This window comes from Antrostomus carolinensis, unplaced genomic scaffold (genome assembly GCF_000700745.2).
Source record: "Antrostomus carolinensis isolate BGI_N321 unplaced genomic scaffold, ASM70074v2 scaffold27790, whole genome shotgun sequence".
Taxonomy (NCBI): domain Eukaryota; kingdom Metazoa; phylum Chordata; class Aves; order Caprimulgiformes; family Caprimulgidae; genus Antrostomus; species Antrostomus carolinensis.
The window spans coordinates 39,828-49,401 of record NW_010291457.1 but is presented as its reverse complement, the minus strand read 5'-3'; the positions used below and the strand labels follow the sequence as shown (position 1 = coordinate 49,401).

At 50.6% G+C, this 9,574-nt stretch overlaps 1 protein-coding gene across 1 annotated transcript in view; it reads right to left on the bottom strand.

Annotated features, from left to right (window-relative positions):
* Positions 1–327: 327 nt before the first annotated feature.
* The window catches only part of MACF1 (microtubule actin crosslinking factor 1), a gene marked incomplete at both ends in the record, with an annotated part of 49,011 nt that continues 39,764 nt past the window's right edge, over positions 328–9,574 (bottom strand). Inside the window, 8 exons of the mRNA XM_029087073.1 lie at positions 328–1,799; positions 2,411–2,906; positions 3,615–3,814; positions 4,630–4,759; positions 5,237–5,478; positions 6,559–6,621; positions 8,098–8,215; positions 9,021–9,177. Of these exons, the coding sequence (XP_028942906.1) occupies positions 328–1,799; positions 2,411–2,906; positions 3,615–3,814; positions 4,630–4,759; positions 5,237–5,478; positions 6,559–6,621; positions 8,098–8,215; positions 9,021–9,177 (2,878 nt within the window). The remainder of the gene's footprint in view (positions 1,800–2,410; positions 2,907–3,614; positions 3,815–4,629; positions 4,760–5,236; positions 5,479–6,558; positions 6,622–8,097; positions 8,216–9,020; positions 9,178–9,574) is intronic.

Here is a 9,574-nt window from a genome sequence, read left to right as displayed (position 1 = left end):
CAACAAACCTAAACGCCAACCAAATAAAAGCCCACAAGACAGTGGCACATCAACACTGCACATCTCAAGAGCAGGGAAAAGGGTTTTTTTTTCCTCCCAACCACAAGATCTTTCTACATCTTTTCACCACAGACTCTCAAGTCCAGAAGTTGATCTTATATTCTCCAGAGCAAGGACATTTTACTACACCAAAAATGCTGACACTATAGCAACAAACAACAAAGCCACCATAGCTTGAAGACCAGAGGTCCTACACCAAAGAAAACACTAGACGGAGCTTCAAACACCCAAATACCACTTCAGAAACATTAAAACATAAAGACTTACCTTGAAGTCTGCCAACTGCTGGTTGATGGTTTCCACCTCTGTTCCCACCACCCACTGCAACGCCTCGTTCTCCTCCGCCGCGGTTGTCATGTGGGTCAGCTCCTTCAGCCGGCTGTAAAAGTCCTCGACACGAGACAGTGTGGTTTCCACCTGCTCCTGACGGTTCTTGCCTCTCTCCGTCAGTTTGCTGCACTGTTTATTCAACGTCTCCAACTCACGTTTCAGTCCTAACAAATCGGGGCTCCCTTCGTCCTCCAGCATCTTCTTACATTCACTTTCAGAAGCTTCAATGTCAGACTTCAGCCTATGGAGTTTGCCCAGGAACGTGCGAACATCCTCTGCTTGAGACTGAAGGCTGTCAGAGTCTCTCCCAATGGGGCCCATGCTGTCTAGCTCATCATCGAGATCCGCCAGCTGAGAGAACATCTCCCTGACCTGATTATTGAACTGGCCGATCCCTTCAAGCTTGTTTTCCATCAGCGTACAGCAGTCGTTTACTTTCTGCTTCACAGCTTTGAAGTCCTGCTGAGCCACCTCAGCTTGGCTTAAGAGCTGGGAACAGTCGGACCCATCTGGGGCATCTTCTACTAGACCTTGAGTGAAGTTTTTCAGATAATCCACTTGTGGCTCCAGGGCTTGCAGCACCTCCTGCTGTGCCCTGAGCTTCTCCAAATTCTTGTTGCTGCAGGCTTGTGGCCCTAGTGCATCGTAGATCTCCAGCTGGTGCTTCGCCCCTTCCAGCTTCTTCTCAATGTTCTTGAAGCTCTCTTGAAACTCCTTGAGTCTCTGTGACATTTCTTCAATGGAGCCAGTTTTGGCTTGCAGTTCTTCTGTGATGGCATCCATCTTCTGATTGATGCCAGCCTTCTCATCACGAATGTCATCCTCATCGGTTTGAGAAGCATCAATCAGGATGTCGGCAGCGCTGTTCAGCATCTCCAGCAAGGAACGGCGCTTCTCCACGTCACTCAGCAGAGCCTTTGATCTCAGAAGAGTCGCTTCCAGTTGCACAGGATCCAGAGTTACTTCCAGCTCTGACATCTTTGCCTTGCAGTCTTCCACCCAAGGCAGAAGGTCCTCCATGTGCCGTTGGTACTTCTGAGCTTTCTGCAAACAGTCTTTGAGCTTAGAATGTCTATTGGCAGCTTGCTTGCTAAGCTCTTCCCAGTGTGTTTTGAGGCTGACCAACTGGTTTTGAAGAGTGGTCTTCTCCTCCCCAGGCTGGACAGAAAGCAGTAAAGATTCTCCCTCGGCTACAATCATCTCGTAGGAGCCACTGTGTTGGTTGAGGCTCTTCTGGAACTCTTCTTGTTCCTGAATTTGGCTCTGTAGCCTCTCCAGTTTAGCAGAAATAGGTTGGCTCTGAGATTGCTGGCACAATTTGTCATCTAGCCAGGTCCTGAGTTCATCAAACATATGTTGGAACTGCTGGGAACTTGCGAGTGCAGTCTGCAGTCGGTTCATCCGGTCGGCTGAAATGGAAATAAGATTAGAACGCAACAATTAAGCTGAAATCAAATAAGCAAAGTGCAATTATTTAACATAATCTCAGATGCACCAACTGTGTTTTGATTAACAGGAAGGAGTTTTCCATTGCATCACTTGCCTTTTTGCTCAAGGATTCATAAATTTCTTAAGTACTAACAGGCAACAATAAAGCAGTAACCCAAGTTCTCCTGACCACTCTCTAAAATCAACCTCTTTAGAAACCAGAAGAGGCATCTCAAGATTAGAGGGTGGACACTGGGCCTTCTCCATGCTCCATTCTGCATTTAGGAGCTATTTTTATTTTTTCCAAGCACAGCACATGCCACACTGCTGCAAGCCAGGCAGGCTTGTTGAAGAGCCACCATCAGTGGAACCTGAACATCTCTGTGCGCTCTCCAGGCTCAGGTATGGCTGGAGTGTGAACTCTCTTGTGCTTAGTCCCACAATAAAACACTCAGGAAGCACCCTAAAAAACGATCAGTGGTGCTTCCCCATTATTCTTAGAAGCTCAGTGATGGGAGAGGCCTTTGCCAAAAAGCAAGGGTGGAGTTTGACATCCCAACATCTCTTAAGCAACCTCTCTGCTCTGTCTCACCTGCCAGGTCTTCCAGCCCTTTGAGAGGAAGCGCCACTGTCTCCAGACGTTTCCGTAACTCATCTTTGAGATATTGCTCCCCAATCAGGACAGAGAGGTCATCACAGAGAGTCTGAGCCTCTGCAATCTCCTCTTCCAGCTGCTCCAGGTCTGAGCGGATCTCACTGGTTTCCTCCAACTGCTGTTTCACGGCATCAGGCTGTGTGCTGACGGCAGACTGGCTGCTCAGGCGCTGCCCAACCGCCTTCACCTTCTCGGAGAGGCCCTGGAGGAGCTCCTGGTACTGGGTGCTCTTCACTATGGCTTGGTCAATTTGACTGGAGCGGGAATTGAGGCGTTCTGTTAGCTCGGACCATTTCTGATTAACCCCTTGGAGCTCTTCCCGCACCTGATTAACGGATGGAGAAACATCTCCAGGGCCAGTCAAGATGCTCTGAGCTGCCTGGTTGAGCTGCTCATGCTGTTGTCTGCGAGCTTCAAATTCCTTCAGCATAAACTGGAACAGAAATAACATAAAAATGTTTGCATAAAACTGACAGCTCCGAATACACACAGTCAAAACAACCCAGACCTCCAGGGGCTTTATCCAGCCTACAGAATCGGTAGGAACAAGCCCTGGGGTGGGACAGCAATCGGGCGATTTACTGCGACCTTGCGACCTAAAAAGCTGGGAGGGGTCTGAGACTCCAGTACTTTGCTCTCTCTCTTATTTGTCCTCCTGCTGTGTAATGTAACATAAATCAGTTAGATGAGAAAGAAATCTAATTGTGTTAACTGGGCTCTTTTATTTTATGACGTGGCCGGTTATGGACATGTTAGGACTTGGAAGCAGGAGGTACGGAAAGGGCAGGCTGCCAGGTGGAGGGGCAGCATCAGTGAGTCCTGCAGAGCATCAGCACAGGTCTTGTTTAAAGCAATTTCACTCTCCAAGAGGGGCCAAGTGATTCACTGATGAGTCAATCCAGTGCGGGGAAGGGAGCTTGAGCACTGCGCCCATTTCAAGTTATTTACAGTAGTTTGCGCTCAACGGGGTTTGGAGGACTCGGGAGAGGAGCCATGAAGTCTCCCAACACTTGCTGCATGGCAGAGCACTTACAGGACAAAGAAGTCTGAGTGCAACCTTCCATCTCGAGCACTGGATGAGACACCCTCCCCTCCTGGCCCGTAACCCACCCCGGAGCTGCCTACACAGCTCCCAGCTCACCTGGACCTGCTGCTTCTGTGCATTCAGCATGTTGGGGTCGATGGAGAGTGGTCCCAGCACACTCATCATCAGCTCCTTCTCCATCAGCCAAGGGCGCAGCTGGGTTTCAGCAGCCTGGAAGCTGGCCAGCTGGTTCACCGACTCCTCCAGCTTCTGCTGCCGCTCGGCCGTCGCCTGGCTGGCTCTTTCCCACCTGCAATCTGAAGCACCGGCTGCGTTGGTGGTGGGCACACTCTTGGCCAATCCACCCCTCCATTGAGAAGGTTTTTATACCCTCCCTGTGGTTTCCTCAACAGGAAACCTCCTCAGCTTTTCAGTAACACTAGTGTGGCTCTGTTCACTCTCCATCTAATAAGCCGTTACCCATTTCTAATGGCTACGTGGTCCTGAAGCTCATAATGAAAAAAACCCTTGCAAGCAGGATTTCTGTGCTCTAGTCACTACTGCCACGAGCTGGTCTGACCTTGGGTGAGCCACCTCACATCCCTGGCTCAATAAATGAGGATACTCTCATGTGTATCAGTCCTCACACAGCACATACAGATCTCCTGGACGGAGAACTCCGTTAAACACGTTCCTGCTATTTCAAAGAAGAGAATCTCTGTGCTTCGTTGTAAATACACAGTCTTGTTTAGTCAACAATTAATTACCTAGTATAGCCTTACTAATGACTAGAATTTCATATCAAGCAGTGAAGCTTTTAATCAAAATAATCAACTCATGTCACTAATGCTTTTTTTTTCTTCCCTTTCCTTTTTTTTTTTTTTTAAGAAGTAATTTAAAGAGGCAAGTCTTTAAACTACACATCCATCACAGAGATTTCATTAATCATGACAGTGCTCATCTCAGGAACACCTTGTACACCAGACAGCTTGGAGATAAGTTCGCTATTTACTGAATTTTAATTAGAAGTGACTCTGGCTCTGCTGTGACTTTGGAATCGCCCTGCAACCCTGAACCGTTTCTAATGTGATGTTTCAAGACAGAAGCTTCACTAAGTGCTTCAGGCACTTACTCAGGTCTTCCTGCATCTTCTTCCAGTTTACTGCTTCTGGAGAATCTGGATATTTCTCCAGCAAGCCAGAAAGTGCTTCCTTTACCTTCTGAATCTTCCCAGAATTCTGTTCCAATTCAGCCAGAAATGCCTGGAAAATAATCATGAGAACTTCTTCAGCTGTAGGGCAACGGAATGAAATCACTGAGTGGGAACAAAGCAGCAGCTACAAGCTGGAGTTGGACAATTTCTGTTCTTTGCTCTTTAATGAAATAATTTTATTAGCAGTATTGTGAGCTAACTTGGCTCTGAGAGCAAGGAAAGGCTGGGAATTGCTTTCCAGGAGAAGCTGGAGTGACCCAGCAATAAGGGCTACAGATAAGCTCCTTCCCCCTGAGCCAAATGCCTGACAGCACCAGGTCTAGAAGCAAAGGGGTCGAGCACAGCGTGTTTGTGGGCTCCTGCTCCACAAACCCGCCTGTGATCCCTCCAGGGGAAAGCCTTTCCTTAACCCAGGGCAGATCCTTGTTGCTAATCCTTCTAGTCCTGCTGCAACAAAGCACATCTCTCAGGACCTCTGGGAGGAGATGCTCAGATCCCTGTTCTTTTGCTCTGGAACAGAAGTTACCTTGTTGTGCTCAGCCTGGGCTCTCATCGTCTCTGTCTTGGTGGGTGAGGAGGAGGCATCCAGCTCTGACAGTGTTTGTTCCTTCGACTCCAGCCACTTCAGCATCGAGCTTGCCTCCTCCTGTACTTCTTGCATCTTCTCCAGCATAGCTGAGAGCTGCTGCTGGCGTTCCCGCAGCGCGGCGCCAAGGCCCTGGTACTGCTGGGTCACATCCGACACATCGCACTGGATCTCGGTCAGATCTGTTTCCAAAAAGCAGCCTGAGGTGAGGACCACTGCCTGCTTTACCCACCTTAAGCTGGACCATAAGGTTCTAATCTAGCCCTGGGCAACCACAGCTGGCCAAGCAGGAGAAGCAAGAGGCCACGCTGCTGTCTGTCTGTCTGTCTGCAGAGCAATGTCAGGTTACCCTACAGAATCACAGACTGGTTTGGGTTGAAGGGACCTTTCAAGGTCTCTAGTCCAACCCCCTTCAGTGACAGGGACATCTTCAACCAGGTCAGGTTGCTCAGAGCCCCGTCCAACCTGATCTGGAATGTTTCCAGGGATGGGGCTTCTACCACCTCTCTGGGCAACCTGGGCCAGGGTTTCACCACCCTCAGTGTAAAAAATTCCTTCTTTATATCCAGTCTGAATCTCCCCTTTTTTAGTTTAAAGCCATCACCCCTTGACCTATTGCTACAGGCCCTGATAAAAAGTTTGTCCCCATCTTTCTTAGAGGCCCCCTTCACCTCTCATGCCAGAGGGGACCTTCCATATGTTGACAGTTTGCAAACAAAGCAAATGCCTTGGTGTCTGTGAGACTGATGCAAGCTGAGCCCCCCTGTCGCAATGTCACTGCTAATACAGTGTTAAATAATTTGACATCAAAATACAAAGCCATTTTTATGCACCTATTATCGCGTTGAACCGCTGAACTAACAGAAGCTCATGGGCAATAATTAAAATTGCTCTTCAAGCTGAAGGGTTGGATGCTGTTATAATCCCTTTGAACCAATAAATTTAATGCAGGCCTGAAAACAATCTCCCATTTATCAGCTTTTAACAGCACCTCATGGGGTGTCAGGGTGCTCTCACTCCCCAAGGCTGCCCCTCTCTGTCCTTCAGCCTGCCCTCCCCCCTCCATCCCCGCCTGCCCATCCCGCGGCTCCGGTACCGCGCGGCACGGCCGAGGATCCGTGAGCCTATTTGCAGGCTCATTTCACTCGTGACAGGATGCTGCCGGTGTCACATTGTGGTTTATATTCTCACGGATGGAAATGCACAGACAAAAACAGACAAGGGAGATGGCGAGGTGGTGACAGCGGTGACAGCGAGCTCACCTTTGCAGGTGTGGTATCCGTTCACACTGCCTACCGACCCTCCCGGAGCGGGCAGCGCGGCACCTGAGCAGAGGGGACGGGGACAGACAGAGGGACAAGACAGACGTGTTAGGAATGCAGACAGCAAGCGATGAACAGTCCTGCAGGACACGGACCACACGGGCCACCAAGCACAGACACAGCATCTCCACGGTCCCACCCGCCTGGCGCTGAGGAACCCACCGGCTCGGTGCCGAGCAATCAGAGTTAATTTGATTTGGAGCCCGTTTATTTCTCCTCCTCCCGACACACCCGCACTCCTCACTTTCCCAGAGCTGCTCCTGCCTCATGGGACCAGAAGAGCTGAAGCTCCCTGGAGCTGGGCACCTCTCCCAGCATCGCCCAGAGACCAGCGTGGACGTGACTCCTGCATGGACCACCAGCCCTCTCTCCACTCCTGGACAGCTGCTACCCTGAGCGTGATTTTGTGAATTATAATATCAAGTGAGGATGCTGATTGCCTTCCCTGAAGAGATTAACTTCCCTGAAGAGATTAACTCCCCCATAATCTCCTTTTCTTACAGGACAGAGCTCTTTAAACCCACCTTGGTGCACAGACACACACTCTTTGCCAAGAGGCTCCACGCAAGATGTGTCCCCTCCTTGGACACCAGATATCGCAGCTACATTCACAACCAAAGTGGGACTCATCAGAAGTGTCATTGGGTAAGTCTCTCTCTTTCTAACTACACTTTTTAAAGCTTTTATGTATATAAGGGGCTACAGCTTTGGTCACCCCACATAGATGACCACGTGGGTCACCCACAACAAGCCTCTCCCCATTTCTCTTGGAGGTTTCCCACTGAACTGCTCATCAAGTTAACCCTAATGAACATCCCTAGACTGTGAATTCCCATAAATGCCCATCAATGATGAGTCCAGGGACTTGTTCTCACAAGCTGGAAGACATCTTTTAGTTGGTTTCCAAACAAACCAGACATAATCTCATTGCTTCACAGACTTGAAGCCAAAAAAGGAGATTAGTAAATCACATCTGAATATCACAGCCTTAAATTTCATCCAGATATGAAACCCACATACTGGAGTTTGATTAAAACACTCCAGCCCTCGGGAGGCTGTAGCACATCACCAAGAGAAAGCAGGAGCCACCTCCACGAGCTCCCTGTGGGGCTGAGAGTCCAGACCCCGGCACTGGGGCAGCCTGAAGCTCCCATGCTCCATGTGAGCAGTGGGGTGTGTGTGTCCCCAAGCTGGGCTCACAGCAAACACAGGGTAATTCAGTGCTCGTCACACTACAGCTAATGAAGATGAGTTGGTGGGCTCTGAGCACTCGGCTGGTGCAATAATGCAACAAGCGGCAACGACTCGATCACCGGGCTCAGCCCCATGACACCTGGACCACCACAGGCCCTCTGAAGTTTGTTAAAAAGGGAGAAATCACCCAATTTTTTTGCTTGAGGAAGGCTCTGAGAAGGTGCAGCAGTGAGAGCACAGTGCTGAGGAAGGAGGTGTCCTGGGGAGAGCTGGGCTGCGACTCACCTGCCTTGGATGGGGTGTCGGGGGCCGTAATCTCCATGATCAGGTTCTCCAGGAGGGTCCCTCTGCGACCAATCTCCTCCACCTGAGCCCCCTTCCCCTTCCATTCCTCCAGGAGATCCTGCTCAAAAGCAAAGGGTGGGATCAGAGGCTGTTCTTGCCCCGCTGCATCTTCACTCATCACCTCTGCCATGACTCGGTGGGACCAGGACACGGCACCCAGGGAACTGGCAAAGGGCACATCAGCACCCAGTGAGCAGACTGCACCAGGAAAGTGGGTGTCTGTTTATTTTTACTGAGGGGAATCAAAGAGTGAAAAGCTCTTCCCTAACTAGCAGATGTGTCACAGGAAACCTTCTTCTTCCTCCTACTGTTTTTGGGGACCTCCCTCCTCCTCTTGACACAAACCCAGCCTCACGTGAGTCCAGTCCCTGCAGCTTTCAGCAGAGATGGAGCTCAGTGGTGTGCTGGAGCCCAGCAAGATGCTGTGGGTGAGAGGGACGGGGGTGACTCAGCAGATGCTGCTCTGAGTCAAACCCTTGGCATATCCTGATTTAAAGCATCACAGTGCCAGAGAGGAGTGGGGGCTTGGATGATGGGAGGCCGCCTTCCATGTCTAGCAAGGGGAAAATTAGTGTATTTGGGTCTCCCACTCCTAAAACCACCCTGAAGAGGCAGTGGGGAGGGAAAGGAAACCAGGCAGTGCCCAGGAGAACCTTCCCACTGCTCCCTTCTCTGCAAGGCAGGGACCACTGGATGCACACACACCGGGGGCTGCAGCCTGATAGTGAGCACAGGGGAGCCCAGGATTCCTGAGACCATAAAACACCTTCCCAAGACTCTGCTTCCTGGGATTTATTCCACATTCCAGCATTTCCACATCAGTTGCCAACTTTCCCAGTCTGGTTCTGGCTCCCTCTGCCCACCTGGATCTGCTGCCTGCGTTTGTGCAGCTCCTGGGTGCCCAGGGAGGTCTCAGCGGGCGGCATTTTGCCTTCACTCTCCTTCAGCCACTTCCTCACGGCCCCGACCAGCTTCCGAAATTCATCCAGTTGCTCCTGGCAGGACGACGCATCCTTTTCTCTGCCAGTGAAAAGGTTTTGGAGAGTCAGAGCTCGTGCTTTGCCTTGCAATTACCCCTGCTTGAATGTAGCACAGTTGTGTCTGTCTCTAGGAGCCTTTCTTTTTATTATTATTATTATTAGATGTTGCTTAGGAACAGCTCAAGCAGCACCAGCCAAAGTGGGGTACACGCTGCAGCCTCCCCTCACTGCTGCTGCTGCTCCCCCCCAAAAGCTGTGGCTGGTGGCACTTTTAGGGTCATTCTGGCACTTGCCACGGTAGCCAATAGCCACGGGACCACCACTGTCAAATGCACCGAGCTCTTTGTCCCGGGAGAAGCAAAGCTCTTGGGAAGACAGGGCTCATTCATGCCGCCTCACCCCAGCCAGCTGCAGCCTGGGGGAGGTCGGGCTCGGCT